The 19,919-nt window shown below is 42.1% G+C and overlaps 1 protein-coding gene across 3 annotated transcripts in view; it reads left to right on the top strand.

Moving 5' to 3' along the window:
- CYFIP2 (cytoplasmic FMR1 interacting protein 2) overlaps positions 1-19,919 on the top strand; it is a 76,764-nt gene that overhangs the window by 21,540 nt on the left and 35,305 nt on the right. For all 3 annotated transcript variants that reach the window (XM_088478956.1, XM_088478954.1, XM_088478955.1), the window contains exons 3-11: positions 5,240-5,406; positions 6,108-6,197; positions 8,306-8,383; positions 8,844-8,945; positions 12,395-12,576; positions 13,724-13,820; positions 14,295-14,423; positions 16,938-17,042; positions 18,263-18,354. In XM_088478956.1, the coding sequence (XP_088335082.1) occupies positions 5,290-5,406; positions 6,108-6,197; positions 8,306-8,383; positions 8,844-8,945; positions 12,395-12,576; positions 13,724-13,820; positions 14,295-14,423; positions 16,938-17,042; positions 18,263-18,354 (992 nt within the window). In that variant the 5' untranslated portion in view covers positions 5,240-5,289. The remainder of the gene's footprint in view (positions 1-5,239; positions 5,407-6,107; positions 6,198-8,305; positions 8,384-8,843; positions 8,946-12,394; positions 12,577-13,723; positions 13,821-14,294; positions 14,424-16,937; positions 17,043-18,262; positions 18,355-19,919) is intronic.

The raw sequence follows: 19,919 nt of genomic DNA, 5'->3' as shown, positions 1-19,919 counted from the left end.
GGTAAATTCCCGTTTTTTTAAGTGAAAAAAACGGCCGTTTTTGATCGATCCTATCCGAGTTGAAAAACGGGACAAATCAGGACCAAATCGAATCTTAGTAAATTTACCCCTGATACACTATATATGATGGCAGCAGGGGATTTTATAATGAATAGGATATAAATGATACCCTGTGTGGTTGTTTTTTTCTCTGATACATATAACACGAATCACAGTATCACTCCCATGCACCTGCGCCTACCATGGGGTATCTCCCATTAGTTATATGTCAGCAACCCCACTCTGAATGCTAAGTTTATTTTGTATGTATTTGATATGCTAATGTTAAAATGAACAAAATGAATAATTAAAAAAAGTATGCTAATACAGTATCTATATATTTCAGTGAGTTAATTTTTGTATTCTGCACTTTTCATACGTGAGACGGGTCTGTCTGGCTTGTATGTGTTTGTACAGTACATGGCTGGCAGGGTACGCTGCAGTGCATATATTTATTTTACACACAGTGGCAGTTTTTACAAGAGCTTTCTGTTTTCCTCTGTTGATTTAAACACAGAGCTCTAGATGTGAATTGGTATTTTACCTTGTCCCACTTTATAATTGCACATACTAGTGGAATGAATTCAGTTATACCTGCTTCATCAAATCTGTCTCCTGAGATCAAGGTGTGAAGTGGGACTGTTATATAATCAGAAATGTGAATGGTAGTTAACAATGCAAACATATTGGATCTAATGCATGGTTGGAAGTATATTACTAAAAAGTAACCTGTGGGAAAAATTATGTATTTTTTCATATATACACATCTCATGATGCATCATACCTTTGCATGGGCCACATATGCACTTGGATCTAGCCTGACGTCAGGCGCGTACAGATGTGCCCTTGTTCCTCTAGCCTCAATACGCCATGCAGCACGATTTGCCTGGAGCGAGTGAGCTGCCAGGTCCCATGCAACTCTGCTAGCATCTTTTTATGCCGAAAATGCGTCTAAGTCGCAATGCAATTAGACTAGGAAGTACCAGCAGACCGTGGGCCTGATTCAGACCTGTTCGCTATATGCGTGCGCTCGCAAGCGGCCCGATGTTCTGCGCATGCGCACGCTTCGTTCTGCTTGTGCGCGAACTACTCATTGCGATTGCATACCGCTCGCTCGCCCAGCAAAGGCAGCCCAAGGTAATGAGTGACAGGAGAGGCTGTTTGTGGGTGGTAACAGGGGCAGGACACTAATAACGGGGGATTGGAGATGCGAACGCAGGTGTGCCCGGGTGTTTCAACGCCGTTTTAGAGGCGTGCATAATTAACAGGCAGCGTCATAGTACACGTCACTTGCCATTTATTTTTTTACACTGATTTCCTCGCAATGCTTGCGGTAGAGTAAAGCTACCTCCAGCTCTGCGTTCACATCCGATGGTGCTCGATTTACCAATGTTTTAATACACTTCCTGGAGATGACGTGTTGCTGGTGGGCGGCTCTGCCTGTGCGATTGGGCGTACGCATACACAAAGTGGCCGTACGCTAAAACATGGTGGGTGTGCTTATGCCTTGGTGAGCGATCGCTTCCCGTGGCGTCACTTTGAAAGATTTGCATACGCATCTAGCGAGCGTACGCAGATAGCGACCGGGTCTGAATCAGGCCCAGTGCTGCTTAATTTGTTTTTGTGAGACCTGTATATCTGTGTGCGACTGAGACTAAACGGGACTTGGCATAGAAAAAAGCGGCGGCTGTTGCATCGTAGCACTTTGCATGCTGATTGAGAAACTCAGTCGCACACAGATATAGAAGTGTCACATCAAATTAATCCGCACAGTTGGTTTAGGTCAATTGTGAAAACAGAGGAGTTACTACAGCATTGATATGCAATAACATTAAAATGTGCAATCACCTAATCTTTGACAGAACAAAGTGAGCCAAGGCTACTGTTGGATATTTTGTAACTTGTTTTGGCTATTTGTTATGTAATATTGTCTGTTGTATCTGTTTATTACATTGTGCACATACTGTATCTTATACTGAACTATGTGAAAAGTGATTAAAGTGTACAGCTCGTGATTAAAGCGTATCAATTCCCTAACTGAGTAGTTCCCAAACTTTTTTGAATCACGGCACCCTAGAGTATCAGCATTGGTTTCACAGAACCTCTAAATTTAAGTTTGTCATAGAGAAATTTAGAAAAAAATTTAGTCAAATAGTAATGTGAAGTCAATTGTGCTTACCTGTCATCCTTAGGGTCAATTATGTGGTGGTGGACAGGATTACACTTCTGTTTGTTCACATATTTACATTACATTGACCATAAATAATTTGATTTGGTGCTGGACCACCAACCTGAGGCACCCCTGCAATTGTCCCAAGGCACCCCAGGGTGCCACGGCACACAGTTTGGCAACCACTGCCCTAACTCACAGTGGTGACAGCCAGTTTATCAGCTGTGTCACTGTATATGAGATTGCAGCATTAACTATAAACTGGTGACACTTAGCTGAATATGCGGGTTAGCAGCTTTGCAGCTCATATGCTAAATGTAATAGCTTGCGATCTTTAGCCAATGCAGGGATTTATGTGAGTCTCCCCATATTTAAAGTGCCAATCATTTTAAAGGCTAAACTAGCATGGTTAAGCCTTTAAAATGATTACCACTTTAGACATTTGGGGAGACTCATAAATCCCCGGAGTGGCTGAAGATAGCAAGCTATTACATTTAGCCCATGAGCTGCTCTGCAGGGGGTGGTAGATTCACAGGGCCTGATTCCTTACAGATCGCTATTGCGATCGCAGCTCCGTAATCGCACGCAGTCTCACTGCGAAAATATACTAATGATTGCAATCGCAATGCAGTCGCAGCTAAACATAAGGATGCCCTCTTTACCTTACACACATCCGTAATACTGTGCAAGTCTGCAAAATCATCAGTAACATCAAGTACCATAGCAGCCGCATGCATACTTGCTTAAGGACTGACCTTACTCAGAAATTGCTAACCTCATTGCACGCAGTGAAAGCCCAAGGTACGTATGGCATCGCAGTGGCTAATTTATGCACGCCCCTGTAACAGCATTCAAACGCACTGACGCACCTGCGTTTCGCCGACCACCATCCCCAAAAGGTCACTTCCTATCAATCACTCTGCGATGGGTCTGTTTAGTCACTGCGATCGCAGTCCAATCGCAGCGAGACCTTCACGCACGCAACAATCAGCCGACTGCGACTTATAGAAAGCAGTATATACATGTAAGACATTTTGTATAGAAACGGTAATTCTAGTTTACAATTACATTTTAACCAAGGGTATTCTTACATTCATGTGCTGTCTGCAACCAAAACTGAGCTTGATAAAAGCCTCTCCCTTCCTTTTGTAGTACGGTAAGTGTCTTTGTTCTGCATTTAGCCAGGTGCTGTTGGTTGATATAAATAAACATTGTTACTTAAACTGACTGAGCCACATAACATACAGTAGTAAAAGATCATATTTTTTCATGTGTAAACATCATGTATCAACTGGTGAACACTGTTACACAAATATTCAACATCAACATCAAGCCTTCAGTAAATAATTGAAAAGTTCCATTGTTAATTGCTATTTTAAAGGAAGTAATTCTCAGACCTACAAGAGGAACTGTAAAGCTTTTTTTCTGTATTTCCTGTCTATCGCCTGAACAAGCGTCCTGTGAAGTTACGTGAGATTAGTCACCAACCTAACCTGTATTGAAGTTACAATTTCCGATCACGTTACACTGGAAAGTCTGAAAAGCTTATTTGTACAAACTGTCTCAACAATTATTGTGTGTGTAATCCTTTCTCTCTCTAGGGTCTGGTCTCTAACTCACTGTAGTTTAACCCATGTTTATATGAGAAAGCTGTTATAATATGTAAACAAAAAAAATATTTGAAACTAGCTGAAGTACCCGGCATTGCCCAGGTTTAAATCTTCACGTTATCAATAAGTTGGATATAACTGTCAACACTTTAAAAATAGTTAGTAGCTTAGTTCCAAAACACCCTTGAGGAAAGTTCTGTCCAGTGCACTCCGCCATGAGGTCCGACTGGGACCCCAACCACTCCATTAGACATCCCAGACCAATTGCCACCCGTCTGTGAAGTTTTCATCAATATCCATCCAGTGGAAGGCCTAGAACAGGCCCCCAGGATCAAAGGTCTACACAGCGTACACCAACGGGAGGTCCGACCGGGAACTCAACCCCCTAGTATGTCTTCTAGGATCCAATGTTACCACTCTGTGAAGTTTTCGTCCAAATCCATCAAATGGAAGGGTCAGGACAGGCTCCCCGGGTCAAAGTTCTGCCCATACACCAACCGGAGGTCCAGCCAGGACCCTAACCCCCCTAAAACCTGGCCTCACGTTGGTTTTATCCCAATCAGGGGTGTCCGAATGAATTACCGGGCAGACAAACATGCAAACAGACCAATGAATTTTATATACAAGGTAAATTAAATTTTGGAGAACAATACACCTGATAAATGACTTTTAAATAACTCCAGCAGGATAGCATGTGTTTTTTCCTTGCACTTACTGTTTTTCAAGGCTTACCCCCGGACACATAAGTCAGTTAGTTAAACGGCTTCTAGGGTCTGCTTTGACTTGTAGTTCCACAACAGTCCCTCTCTAGAGCATGCGATCTGTATACAATGGAGCTGATTCTGAGTCGCACACAAGTCGCAGTGAGCACCGATGTTGCGGTTATAAGCATGTTGCGCATGTAGTGGATATTCAGTTGTATACCGAATTGTAACCATCTATGTAACCACATTGCCTCTACCCATATGCTTGGCGAAACAGCCTTTATCATGAGTCTCTGCGTAGCCTCCAGCTGCCCTACATGCCCTTGCCACCCAACTGTGCCCATTCAGCTGCAATTCGAGATGTGACTGAAGTCCATACAACTCGGAATAGCCGTAGATGTGTACTTTCAACTACTGAGCACAGTGTGAAAAAAGTTCAGTCTGCAATATGAATCTACGTTCAACTCCAAAGAGCCCTGAGATCCCTAATCATTCATTAACATTCCAAATATAGGTCAGCATAAAGCTGTTCACACTGTGGCATGCACATAAGCATGGGACTATACGTGTAGATATTAGGTTGCCTAGCACCTTTGTAGAAAGTAAGTAAAGAGGTGTAGCAGGAATATTATCCATTTAGTACATGTTATGTTAGACAAACATCAAAATAAAATAAAAAACTAATTTAACTTACGATACATGTCTCTCTCAAATAGGTAATTTGGCACAAACTCCCTGGAGACTGGTGCTACCGGATTTACTCACCATGACCACCCACGTGACGCTGGAAGATGCGTTATCTAACGTGGACCTACTGGAGGAGCTGCCCCTCCCTGATCAGCAGCCTTGCATTGAGCCTCCGCCATCCTCCATAATGTACCAGGTAGATTCTTGTTGTTGGAACAATCACAACACATTCTGCATGCACTCCCCATACTTCCATAAAGGTGTGAAAATGTAAATATTGACAAATAACAGAAAAGAATAAGTGTAAATATTTTGTGTTTTCACCCACCTAGACGCCTTTAGTCCTGCATACTGTAGTTTGGCAAATCCTCCAAGGCCAGCTGCAGCAAGCCGAATGTTACTTATCTGTGAAAGAGATATAGGTGATACAGTCATCTACACGGGGAACCTTCATTATCAGAACCCATCATTTAGTTCCAATTATTTAATCACTGCAGAAACAAAAACAATTTTGGAGACTATTAAAGGAACATTATACTGAAAAAGGTTTTACTATTCAAATAATGTCAGAGACTGTAATACATTTACATTTGTTCATTGCTACTTAAATGTCTGACTCATTATCATTATTTGCAACCCCAGTTATTTTATTGTCCACAGAATAAAGCAGTTATGCTACGGTGAGCTTAGAAAATGATCTTGTATTTCATATCTCCTTCAGTAATGTAACAGAATTGTATATTACTATTAACAAGCATTGACAGCACCAAGTAACATTTATACAACTATTATTTAGATACATATATGTTGTTATGTTGCATATAGTACTGGAAGGGTGGGGGGACTATTACATTTGGATTTTATTTCCCCTCTATCACCTGTATCATGTTCTCACAGGCCAACTTTGATACCAACTTTGAGGATCGGAATGCCTTTGTAACTGGTATAGCCAGATACATTGAACAAGCTACGGTCCACTCCAGCATGGTGAGTATGTGTAATATACAGGATATGTACTAATCGCCTAAATTTGTTCAACATTTCAGAAATTACGTTCTTTATCAAAAATTGATCTGGCTTTATATAAATGCATGGAAACAAAAAAACTGTTTATGACAATTATATATCTGATAGCAGCCTTACCATGGTGGAAATTATCCTTATATAGGGCCGTATTCAATTAGTTTCGCACCAGCTAAACTTTTTCGCATGGCCTACTTCGCATGTTTTGCATGCAGAAAAGTATCGGGTGTGCTCCCGCTATTCGCCGTATTCAATTAGAAAGTATGCGAAAACGGCACCCGGCGAAACTGAAACAGGCGAAAAAACCTGTCAAAAATGGGGATTTCAACCTGACATCCCCCAAAAGATGCACTAATATTGGGGATCACTATAGATACCCCCGATTAGCCCATATGAAGGTATTTGGGGTACTTAAGTTGTGACAATAGGTGCCAATTAGCGCATTAACACAAGTGTTAAAGAATAGCATTAAGCAGTATTTTTTGGAGTAAATAACTACTCCCAACAAATTTGGGGTACTTAAAAATGGGTGCTAACATATTTTTAAGTTGCTAAAGTGAAGTTTTAAAACACGTAAAAAATCCACCTTCCGTAAGCACCTGCAAAAAAACACCTGGGGCATACTTGGGGACCCCCTAGAAGTCTATTTCGCTAGTTTTTAAGTATGTCCCCTAACTTTGCACTTTTTTGCCCCAAAATTGAAAGTGTTTTTTTGGGGTGTTCCAAAGTATTTTTTTAATTTTGTTTTTACACAGTTTAAGGGGGACTGTCCCAAGGGTGCAGGGGGGTTTTCCTGAAGTTTGCACCCCAAAACCGCAATTCTGCACTTTTTTCCGCCTGCTATTCATAGGCAAAACTTTTCCGCCGATTACATTGCATTGACTTTTCACGTATGGAAATTTTAATTGAATACGGGGATAAGATTTCGCCTGGCGAAATGACGTTATCCACGATACTTTTCTGCGGATTTGGACTTTTCGCTTCTAACTTGAATACGGCCCATAGTGGGCACGTGACAAATATTTACTCGCATCATAGTAAAATAATTGGATAAGCTATAGCTGACCAGACATGCTTCAATACACTCATTCTGGTAGATAGATGGAGCTATTTGGCCAAACGTGTGGTTTATCCGCTGTTGTGGCTCTGGGCCGAGCACCAATCTTTTCTATATATATATATACGGACCTGTCCTCTGTATGTTCCAATCCTCTCACACTGGCCGTTGGATTATCACGCTGAACCTGACTTTACATTTGCAGGATCAACTTTGATTCTACTGGATCAGTTTTCTATCTGGCGCCTTTCAGTACCGCACAGATTATAATAACCATCCAGTTAATGTAAACAACCCAAATTGGTAAAGCAGTTCTGCACTTGTGTGGCCAGCTACAGCATTCACCAGCAACTGAGACTTGATAAGTTAATTTTTCTGGCTTCAGTAAACATGTACTGTATATAAAAAATGCTTACACTGTGGCTTTCTGTTAATGTAGCATTAGGGAACACAGAACATCTCCCCCTAAAGATTCTGCCAAAGCTCAGTGTCCATAGGAGCGGGACAGAGGACATTTTTGTTTATGGTATTCTTTGTTTAAATAAATATTATTATTTGCTTTCTAAATTCAGTTTATAATAAGTGCTTTACTGTGTTATTCACAGATAATTACTATACTACCTTATCAGAATTATATCTAAGACTATTCTCAGGAGTTACAGAGGCCAAGTAGCTGGGGATCACTGGGGTATGCAATGCAAATTCAATCAGGTTGGAATCAGCAAGGAGTGTATACAGAGTTCAAGGACAGTAAAATGCATTGAGTTGGGCAGGCAGTGCTTTTATACAGTGCATTATACTGCGTAATATCTGTATACAGCTATAACAGGGCGTATGTTATTCTCTGAATACACGTTTTCCTATTGCGTCTTAAGGTGATGACGTCTGAAAGCAGAATTAATTCCCAGCTGTGTAAAATATAATAACCTGAGTAGTATATAGAACAATAGGAACTGAATTGAGAGTATTATTATATGTTTGAGCATATTACTGACATGCTAAGTCCATGTTACAGAATGAGATGCTGGAAGAGGGGCAGGAGTACGCTGTCATGCTTTATACGTGGCGGAGCTGTTCTCGAGCCATTCCACAGGTGAGTTCAGGCAAAAGCTCTACTTCTATATGACTAGCCTGTAATGGCCTGCACATTCATTATTCTCACTCCTATTCATTCAGTGCATTGTTATCACAGTGCTGGGTTCCACTCATTTCGAGATTCATTAGGTGTTTAACCTATCTTATTAGTTCTATCTTTCTAGCCAACATGGCGGTAGAAGCGCATCTGTTGCCTACCCAGTGGAGGCAGCCATTTTGCAGCTCAGACAGTAGTCATGTGAATACAGCTAACATCAGTTTAGTTGGACTGATATATCTGCATTCTAATAAATAGAGATTTAGCTCACTAAAATGGCTGCCGATACCAAGTGTAGCCCTCAGGTGCTCTTTTATTAAATTCCCTTTCATATAATGCTGTCTTTTGAAACATTTTTGTATTAGAACAATCTACTGAATACACAAAGAATTAAAAATCAGTCTGCAATGTGTCTTTGCAGGTAAAGTGTAACGAGCAGCCTAACCGTGTGGAGATTTATGAGAAGACGGTGGAAGTCCTGGAACCTGAGGTCACAAAACTGATGAAGTTTATGTATTTCCAGGTATGATGATTTCCTTCTTCTACCACGTGAAGTCTGTGAACAGAAAACTGATTTATGTATAGAACACGCAACGCTAAAGTTAGTTCTACCCTCACAAAGAAATAACCGTCATTGTTCAGAGAATACAATATATTTATTAAAACACATCTAATAAACTTATAAAGAAGCATAGATATTGGTACTTGTGTACTTTACGGACTCATTGCAGAGAGAACCCAAGTGTCCTGCACTCATTATTATTATTAATCATGGTAATGTCTAAATCCCCTTCACGGAGAGGACCCTGACGTCCTCAGCCAGCGTCCAGCATCATTCCTTTCCATCCAAGTGGGCATAGAGGGGGAATATAACCTTGTAGTGAGCCACCGAGCCACGAGGGGACAACTTTCTTCTTTAGGTGGGGACAACTTTCGGTACTTGTGTACGTAAAGTACACAAGTACCATTTAAAACATTCATTGGGATGTCTCTGCAATGAGTCCGTAAAGTACACAAGTACCTAGATATTAATTAATCAATAGAATCAACTTACTTTGTGTTCAGTAGAAAGTCAGTACTGTACATTTATTTCTTGGGCATTGAAAGTCCATTTGGTACTGGAAGTTGTAAATGGTCCACTAGTCTATATTATTATAGATACAAATTAGCAAATAGGTGCTGTGATCTGAATTAAACAGGGACATAATGTAGCCAATGTATATATTAGCACAGACAGCTATGCCGCTAATATTGGGACTCACTGTATCAACGAATCAATGTAATCACCTCATCACAGACAAATGGTATATCCAAAGCACTGGTGGCCGCCAAGTGTGTAGGATGGAGACTGTCTCTGAGGGATGAGATCAGTCATGAGCATTACAGTCAGTGATAGAGACAGATTTGTAGGAATGGTGGTCCAAAAGGATGTGGAGTGGTGCACCGAAGGAATGCCGGTCAGGGAAGGTGTAAACCTTTCCACCAGTATGGTTTGCCAGACTGAGAAGGTATCGAGCGCTGTGCTACTCCTTAAGTGTGCCGGTTTGTGGAGCGCTACACTGCGCAGTGGGAAACGCGGCTGCTGGACAACACTATAGAATGATAAGTGATATCTCCGGTGTGTACTTTACTAACGTGTTTCTTGGCTCTCGGTTGGACATAAACGGTTCAAAGTCAACAAACAAAAACTTATGGCCAAATCTGGTATTTTTTTTATCTCATTATCAGGTTGAACAGGGGGAAGGGAAGATGAAGAAGTGTCTTTGTGTAGGTCTTAAGAGAAATATTTATAAGGATTAGGGATCTGAGTGCAGAGGATAAGTTAAGACAATATGTAATCGAATGCATAACTTCCTTATATGAGGTTGAATGTAGGACTTAGCTGATAGGAGGCAATATTGAACAAGCACACTTTGTCACCTATTTTAAATGTTGGTCTCTAATGACTCTTCAAATGTTGATGTTGTTGAAAAGATGAGTATTAAATGAGTTTGGGTTTCAGATTTGTAAGAGGCGCCCAACTATGGAACTGGCCTCTGGTGCTTCAGAAGAGAGAGAGGAAAATGAACAAGATTTAAGAATATAAACAAAAACTAAGCTACAGACTTCAAGTAGAGGAATAGGGCGATTTATTATCAGTGAATCCTGTCCATGCTAAATATTTGGCCGAATGAGATTGATGACCCAAAAAAATTAATGACTCAAAAATTTTAGGATGTTCAGTTCCTGGCCTTTAAGTGATGTTTAATAGTGACCTTTCCGGTGCTTCCTCAGTTTGCCAGACCCATTAATAGAGAGAAAGCTAAAAGCTAATAAGAAAATTCCCCATTCTCTTTTTAGAAAAACTTATTTGTGTTTTTAGAATGGAGTGGTTAGAGGCCTCATTACAAAAGGAGAGGTTTACTGAGAGATTTTTCGAAACATGGGAAAGTTACATAGACACCCTCTCCCACTCAATTAAGGAACAGATTTGGAAGTGTTTCAGAAACACCCTATGGTATGAAACGCCTGTATGTTTTCAAGACCCTCCAATTTCCCTCACTGCAGACTAGACTATGGCTGATTTTATTCATAGTGAAAATGTATTTTATATTTGTTACACAGGTGTGGATAGGGCAAGAGTGGACAACATGGACTCGGTTATGTCTTCCAGCACATAATGCTGTATTTCTATTGACTGTATTAGTGTTGACTCTAGCTCCGGCGGCAGGCAGGCCCAAAAAGTGGGCGTGGTCATTGAAAAGGGGGTGTGTCTATAAGACGCGTCCCCTTTTCGTCACTCTTGGGGGCACGCCCGGCACATACGGACACCCTGGGCAGCCCCCAAGCGCTGCCGACAGGGAGAATAGATGCCGGGTCACCCGCACATTTCCCCACCCGCGGGACACTGTGACCCGCGGGTGAAGACGGCACCCACAGGCTGTGAGGGCAGGGCACTTTTTGCCCTCCTTCTGGAGGGCAGGGTGCTTTTTGAAGGAGGGCAAAACAGCCTAGCTAAAACAGCCTAGCGGGAACGCTATGTATATTTCTTATTAATATGCTTCAATAAAGGAGAACATTTAAAAAAAAAAAAAAAACTTGGAATTTTGTGTTGAATAGAGCTCTGTAATATATCATAAAATGTACATTTCTACTTACCATTCATGTTTCTCATGTCTGGCGGGTACCCCCAAGTCCTTCAATGGTTTAGTGCTACTCTTTTTTCTGCTACTACTTTACACGTGTCACTGACATACAGTGGTGTTGTCAAAGCCCCTCCCCTTTGAATTTCTCTACTCCAGGCACTATCCCTGTCCCCGGTATCGGTATGTAATGCCGGCTGTTGGGATGCCTCCTGTCACAATACCGACAGTGACATCCCGATGGTTGGTGTCCTGACAGGGGTCAGGTAAGTATACTCACCCTCCCCCTTCTCCTCCTTACCCTCCATTTTTGTAGCCTGACCCTAACCCTCCCCACTCCACACACTAAGCCTCCCCGTTAGTGCCTAAACCTAAGTTTTCCCCCTTTTTGCCTAACCCCCCCAGTGGTGCCTGACCCTAACCCTCCCCCCTAAGGGTGCCTAACCCCCTCCCCCCCTACATCCCCCTGTCACCAATCCGCCTCTGTTCCCCTGTCTCCCATCCCCCTCCAGAGACATTGGTCCTCTGTGTCCACCCACTTTCTGGGTACAGGATGATTAAATTTTTAATGTACTTCCTACTCGTCCCCTAATCAAATTTTCATTACTTACATTCACTAGAGATTCTCTACCCTTCCCTACCCCTTACCCATTTACGCCACACTATCATTTTGTTATAGTTATCCTATTATGTATTGATGTTTAGTTGTAATGTTTACACTGTACGGAGCTGCTGATACCCCGTGGTGCCACATTAATAAAAGATAATAATAATCTTGATGTTCAGGCTGTAGCTCCCATAGTCTGACTGTGCTTCTAGAAGCTGTCATCATTGTTGTGCTCTCTTACAGCGCAAAGCGATTGAGCGGTTCTGCAATGAAGTGAAGAGACTGTGTCACGCTGAGCGCAGGAAGGATTTCGTGTCGGAGGCGTACCTGCTCACGCTAGGGAAGTTCATCAACATGTTTGCTGTACTGGATGAGCTGAAGAACATGAAGTGCAGTGTGAAGAATGACCATTCTGCGTATAAACGGTGAGGAACCGTAATGTCATATTTTGTAGTGATTTGATCAATTATAATGGTCAGTAGCTGCTCTATAAGTCAGTGAAAGTAACACACAAAGGGGAGATGTGTCAAGTCTTGGAGAGAGATAAACTGGAGAAGTCCCCCAAAGCAACCAATCAGCTTCTAACTGTCATTCCATAGACTGTGCTAGATAAATGGCAGTTAGAAGCTGATTGGTTGCTTTGGGCAACTTCTCCACTAAAGCTGACCACACATCGAAAGATTATCTGTCCAACCAGCCAACTAGTAGATTGGTTGGAATGAAAATCTGGTAAGGAATACAATCAGCAATTTGCTCCCAGACGCTGAAAAATGGACCAAAACTGTTGTATGAACAAATAGTTTAGATCAAACATTTAACAAACTTGTCTGAACGACCATTTTCATCTGTTTTCTGGCATTTAGGAGTAAATTGCTGATCATCATTTACTTCCATTCCTTACCAGATTTTCATTCCAACCAATCAACAAGTTGGCTGGTTGGATGTAAGTTGGTCTAGTGTGTGGCCAGCTTTAATCTCTCCAAGGCTTGATACATGATCTCCCCCCCAAAACACTTTAAGCATATATTTAGTGGGGGCAATCATTTTGTGAGATTAATCAGCATTGATGGTAATACAGCCTATAAATTCACTAGAAAACTGTGATATCACTCAGGTATAACATCATTCAAGTAGCACAACTCTACTGTAACCCATAGCAACCAATTTCCAATATTATTTTTCCATCTAATGTAAGGTATGATAGCTCATCTATGATTGGTTGCTATGGTGTCATCACATTAGCGATTTTTCCATCTGATTATTCAGCCCTATCTTGAACACAGTACTTTAAAAATACAAAAAACAGAAGTTTTATAATTATGATATTATGTATTAGCGATGATTATACTATTGTAATTATACTATTGTTTGTATAACATATAACAAATAAGTATAAAAAGAATGTAAATTAGCAATATACTGTATGAAATTACATATACCAGCAAATTATTGGGAGGCCTGTGATAATCTTGGTTTTGTTATGTCATGTAAGTAAATTGCGGTCGGTGCTAGCTGAGTGTGTGAGTGCATTGATAGACGTTTATGAGTGTGTTTCCTCCCATGTACTTGCAGGGCTGCCCAGTTTCTCAGAAAGATGGCTGACCCTCAGTCCATCCAAGAGTCTCAGAATCTCTCCATGTTCTTAGCCAACCATAACAGGATCACTCAGGTACAGTAGCTGCCTTTCTATGTGTGTTTTTCTGTGTGATTTCACAGAGGATATCATAGGTGCTGACGTCCCCATTCACCCCATTGTGTTTTATTCATTTCATTGCTCTTCCCTCTCCAGTCATTCTCCCAAACACGCCATCATTTATTTTTTACTTCATCATTGTTTAAAACCCCTCTACACACTGACTCCTAACATAACCCAAAACTTTTATCCTGTTATCCCAGAGGAAGCTGCACTGCTCCCCCTAATACACATCCCACACTCAGTCCAGGCTGGTTTCTTACCCAACCACTGATTGATCATATGTCCTTATGCATAGCCACCTTAACATCAGAGAAAAACTAGTGAGGGAGCTGATTATTAATATATTAATGTTGTATATTATTGAATAAAATCTGTTACTCTGAGCCTTTACATTGATTTCACTTCCGGGGAAGCTTAGACCATGCCTTCATCGTGTCACCCTAACAGTGCCTGCACCAGCAGCTTGAGGTGATCCCCGGGTACGAGGAGCTGCTGGCTGACATTGTGAATATCTGTGTGGATTACTACGAGAATAAAATGTACCTAACACCAAGTGAAAAGCACATGCTGCTGAAGGTAAACCGTTATCAGGGTATTACTGTTTATTCACAGCTGGCACATCTGGTTATAAAGCTGCCTGTCATTACTTATTATGTCCTATTGCCAAATGATCATATTTGCGAAATGTGGCTGCAAAATCTCCCCAGATCTAGTAGTTCGGTGATTGGGATTGTACCATATATAGTTAAGGACATTTAAAAAAAAAAAAGTTATATGTTGAAGGGCTGGTGCTGAGCTGAGCGTACGCCTGTCTTTGAATGGTAACTTGCGTATTTTTGCACTGCGCATGTACACAAGTACAGACAATGCACGCATTGCGTTCCCACTTGTGACCGTAGAGGTGTAACTGTTCGTTCTTATGTAGGCAACTTTCAGGCGGAACTGCGGGATATGCGGAAATGCACCTTTTTCCAAGTATATCTTCAGCACCTAGTATAGAGCTTCTGCTCCCTGACAATGATGATAAGTATGAAACCGAGCGTACATATAGAGGGCAGGTGCAACCACAGGTGTGGTATGTTAGGTCAGCAGTTCTCGTGTCTACATGCATAAGATCGACATGGTAGAAATGTTAATATACTTAGCGTGTCGATAGTTACCATATAGACATTCATCATGTCTACACGGGTCACATGTCAGCATGATAGAATGTGGACCTTACATCCATGGTGGCCAAGCGGTCACTTACCTGGTCTCGGCGGCAGTGGTGTCTACAGCGTCATTTCCGTGACTAGCTGTTCCGCAGGAGTGTGACTGAGCGGCATCCAATGAGTATTTTCCCCATAACATTAACCATCCCGGCGACACCTAACTTTAACCATCAGCACTCTGGGAATGTCGACATTACAAATGGTGACATTTCAGATGTCGATATTATGAAAATGTCAACATTCTGAGGATGTTGGCATGGTTCAACCATGTGAGGGGGGCACACCCTATTTCTAAACATAATAAGAGGTGCTACCATGCTGAGACTTGTAGTGCCACATGTTGAACTATTTCGACATTCTAGTGTCAACATTATGGTGTTGTCATTATGAATGTCGACATGGTAACCATCGATCATGTAACTGGATCCTGCAGCCAAGATGCGTACATCTCTCCATACTGGCGAGTAAACTTATTTTTCCCACACACACAGTGCGACAGCACATTCGCCTAATTTACGTCCAACTTAACATCAGACACTAACAATTTTATGTAACATTTTAGTGACATAAAACAAATATCTCTGCCCTCTAAAAAGTATAACTAACTCTTTTAGGTAAATAGAATGAGAAAATCTAATTTACCTGAGCTCCCCTTTTGGGCAGAAAACAATATTTAACAACGTTTATTATTATCTGTATATTTAACATAGCTTTACAGTGTACCCATAGCTTGCACACAGCAGAAGCATTCATCTCTATGACTTGTACCTCGTGGTGTCACTAGTGCCTAGTAGTGCATTCTTTAGCTGGGTACAGCTTAAGATATGGGCCGACAGGATCGGGCTGACATATTGTCTACATACGTAAGTGTGTACCCACTATGTTAGCCCTAGCGCGCTCCCGCGGGGTCGTTCATCGCATCGACACATCCGCAGTACATCTGGGCAATCTGTCAATGTGATGAACGACGCAAGGCAGGTTCATGCAATGTGACCCGGCCGCCCGATATGTCGGTCTGTGGGGCGTCACATCGCTGGGTAGATACATCGGTAAGTGTGTACCCAGCATTATAAACATTGGACCAGGTCACAAAATGGCTGCACGCATTGTGTGTACTGTATGCATACGCTTAACAGAATAAATCCACCAAAAATTGTGGAAGAATTAGTTAATAAATTAGGAAGTGTACTAAGGGCCTGATTCAGAGCCTCTCGCAAGATGTGTATGCAACTTGCATAGTCAGTGCTACCGCACAGCAATGCATTAGCACGCCCAGTATTTCTGAGAGCGATCACATAGTGTATGCAGACACCCACCAGCCTGTCTTAAGACGCCCACTTGTGCACGTCATGTCCAGGAAGTGTATGCAACCATCGGTACATCGGATGCTATCGCAGTGCTTGAGGTTGACTCCACCCTACCGTAAGCACTGCGAGCACTTCCGTTTAAAAACAAGCAGGTGATGTGTACTATGATGCTGTCTTATAATTATGCACAGCAAACCTCTAACACGCCGTTGAGATGCTCAGGCACGCCTGCGCTTGCACCTCCACTCCCCCGTTTATAATGGCCAGCCCCTGTTACCACCTACAAACGGCTTCTCCTGTCACTTACTCTGCTGGGCTGTCTATGTGCAGCGAGTTAATGCATTGTGAACTTTTGCTAAGGTATGCGCATACACACAATGCATACACACTGCATACCATCGGCAGCAGCGAGAGTATACTTCTTAGCGAGCGGGTCTGAATGAGCTCCTCAGTCCCCATAATGACTGCCATTACCCATGATGGTATTTTTATTTTATACAGTATATAATCTCTGGTCCAGAGATGGTGGAGCATGCATTACCAGGCCATACTGGATGTTATCTCTATTGCAGGTGATGGGTTTCGGGTTGTACCTGATGGATGGAAATGTCAGCAACATTTATAAACTGGATGCTAAGAAGAGGATAAACCTAAGCAAAATTGACAAATTCTTTAAGGTGATGTGTAAAATTCAACCTAATGTACGTACGTCAGGATAATTCACTGTTTCTCCTATATACATACTGTATACAGCAGGTATTTGCCCAGTATGTGGTATCAGCTGGCATTTGAAAAGGGACAGTCTCATGGAAAATGGGTATTGATAGGTAAATATTGGTTCATGTTAAAGACAATGTGCAGGTGAGACACGGCTGTTCCAGGCTACCAGGAACCAAAAAAGGGGTGACAGTTGTGGAGTATGGGGATGGATTTAGCTGAGGCAGAGAGGGATCTTTCCGATATCTGCTGCAGCATTTCTAGTAATGATACATCCCGCCCTAAATGAGTGAGAATCATATGGGTGAATTAGGCACTGAATTGTGAGGAGAAAATAGGGTGAATTATAAAAAGAAAAACAATCTGTGTGGTTATATCTCTTTCAGACCAGCTGCACACAGTGGATGCAGTCATTTTGTGTGGTGAACATGTATATAAGACTGCAGCCTTTCTGAGGGAGATGTATATTTTCTAAAGAGAAAAAGTAGAGAAGTTACCCAAGGCAACCTATCAGCTCCTAGCTATCATTATCTAACACAGTCTATATATTGACAGAAGCTGATTGGTTGCTTTGGCTTTTTCTCTTTAGAAGGTTTGATATACGTGTCCCCCTCAATCCGCTAGGAAACAGTGACTCATGAATTACTCATAAAATGCCTCGGTAATGTCATTAGCTTCTGGTGAATTGCAAAGCTGCTCCTCCCTGAATACTAGTTCAATCAGCAAAATGGCTGCCACCACTTTGTGTATAGAAATGTTTTCATATCTTTATAGATTTTCAAAATTACTTGTGTGGATAAGGGTATATTTACTAAAACGCTGGTTTTTAGAAGTGGAGATGTTGCCCATAGCAACCAGTTTTGCTCATTCATAGCAACCATAATCATGGTGGGATTTTAATTGATTAGGGATTCATTTATTCTGTGACCACCACTACTAGGAAGCACCAGCTCTCAGGATACTTAGAAGGCACCAAGGAGGGTACATATAAAATAGTTACCTTTCCATTCCTTTCCTGGAAAAACAATCAGCCATCAGCATTAATGAATCACAAACAAATCACAGCCTGGGTATAATAATAGTATGTCTCATACACCCACAACTGTGCCCATGTACAGAGCTCCCTGGACGCTGTTCTTGTGTGTCTAAATGTGCAGTCCGTCTCTGTTCTCTCTTGCAGCAGCTGCAGGTGGTTCCGCTCTTTGGAGACATGCAGATAGAGCTGGCCAGATACATTGAGACCAGCGCTCACTATGAGGAGAACAAGTCCAAGTGAGTGCATGCCGTAATGTCTCTTGGCACGGGGCAGTGGTAGGACCAGGGGATCACAGCGGAACTGTCTGAACCAATGATCCTGGAGAGTAAACTATGAGCCACAGCAGTAAGCAGCTTGTCGTTGGAAATTGCACTTACTGTGTCCCCGGCTTTGCTTCCAAAAGCTGCTTAGTGCTGCCGTAACACAACGTACAGCCCATCTGGCCCCTAGCAGCACTGCTCCTGGGCATTTTAGCATTGGCTGCCTGAGTACTGTTACTTCTCTGGGCATATTTCACAGAGACTTGGAAACCATGGAGCGACGTTTGTAAAAATCCAACCTTGTTTCCATCTCTAGTTTGGGATATGCCCAGTAGATTCCAGGTTTGGGCGCTTTTCTGTACTAATATGAGCAGGAGCAGTGGCTGGTCCAGTGTATTACTACAGTCTTTATAAAAGGTTTATACTCTGGCTTTCCTGTCAATGAGCCACTGATGTTTCTTCCTCACTATCACCATCACTAACTCACCATCGGCTCCCTCACTGTCACAGTGAGGGAGCCGGCACTGCTCGCACCTCCGACACCCCCCCACCACCCAAGTGATAACCACGGGCTGGGGTTAGAGCTGTGAGACCACGCCCCTTCCCAAGGCCACACCCCCTTTTCGTTGCCGTGCGCATGGCATCCCTCCCCGCACCAGGTGTCACCGGGGGGAGAGACACCACTACCTATAGTAGCTTGTGCATATTATCGCAGCGACGACTCCGGCAGCAGACACAAGAGCGGGCGCAGCAGTCCCACATTTGAATCAGGCTCTTAGATTTAAAAATATATTTTTCATTTCAAAAGAGTTGCATGTTAGATATCCATCAGATAAACTCTGTGTAGTTGGGAAAGTCAGTGGTTCCCAAACTTTTTTGAATCACAGCACCCTAGAATATCGGTATTGTTACACGGCACCCCTAGGCCAAAAGTTTCTTATTGACAAAGTCAGAAATGACTAAATGAAGTAAATTGCGCTTACCTGTTATCTATAGGGTCAGTTATGTGGTGGAGGACAGGGTTGCGCTTCTATTTCTCCGCATATTTTATGATTGGTAGCCACCGGCACTGGTTTTGTCTATCACATGGACTATGAATAATTTGATTTGGACCTGGACCACCAACCCATGGCACCTTTGCAAGTGCCCTATGGCTCCTCAGGGTGCCTCCCAGTTTGGGATCCACTGCACTAAGTGAAGGGGAGGAAGCATCGAACACATTAGAATAAAGTGATTTTACCTATTATTTTATAGTATGTACTTGATAAATGATAGCTTGAAGCTGATTGGTTGCAAAGTTTTCACTCGTCCTCTTTAGAAGGTTTGATACATCTCGCCCAGCAAGTGCTAGAGACTGCTGTGTTTGCAGTTGATATGCTTTAAACCTGCATTAAGCCTATATACCATACAGTCAATTTGCTACACTATTAATGGGCACCTTGCTACTGTCAGAAGTGGATGCTATTATTTTCTGTTATTATGCTGTTAAGGTTTCCAGTTAGTCCTTTAATAGGATTACAGTAAAGTAACTTTACCATCAT

Source organism: Taudactylus pleione, unplaced genomic scaffold, assembly GCF_031769625.1.
Source record: "Taudactylus pleione unplaced genomic scaffold, aTauple2 ptg000225l, whole genome shotgun sequence".
Taxonomy (NCBI): domain Eukaryota; kingdom Metazoa; phylum Chordata; class Amphibia; order Anura; family Myobatrachidae; genus Taudactylus; species Taudactylus pleione.
This window is presented reverse-complemented; position numbering and strand designations above follow the sequence as displayed.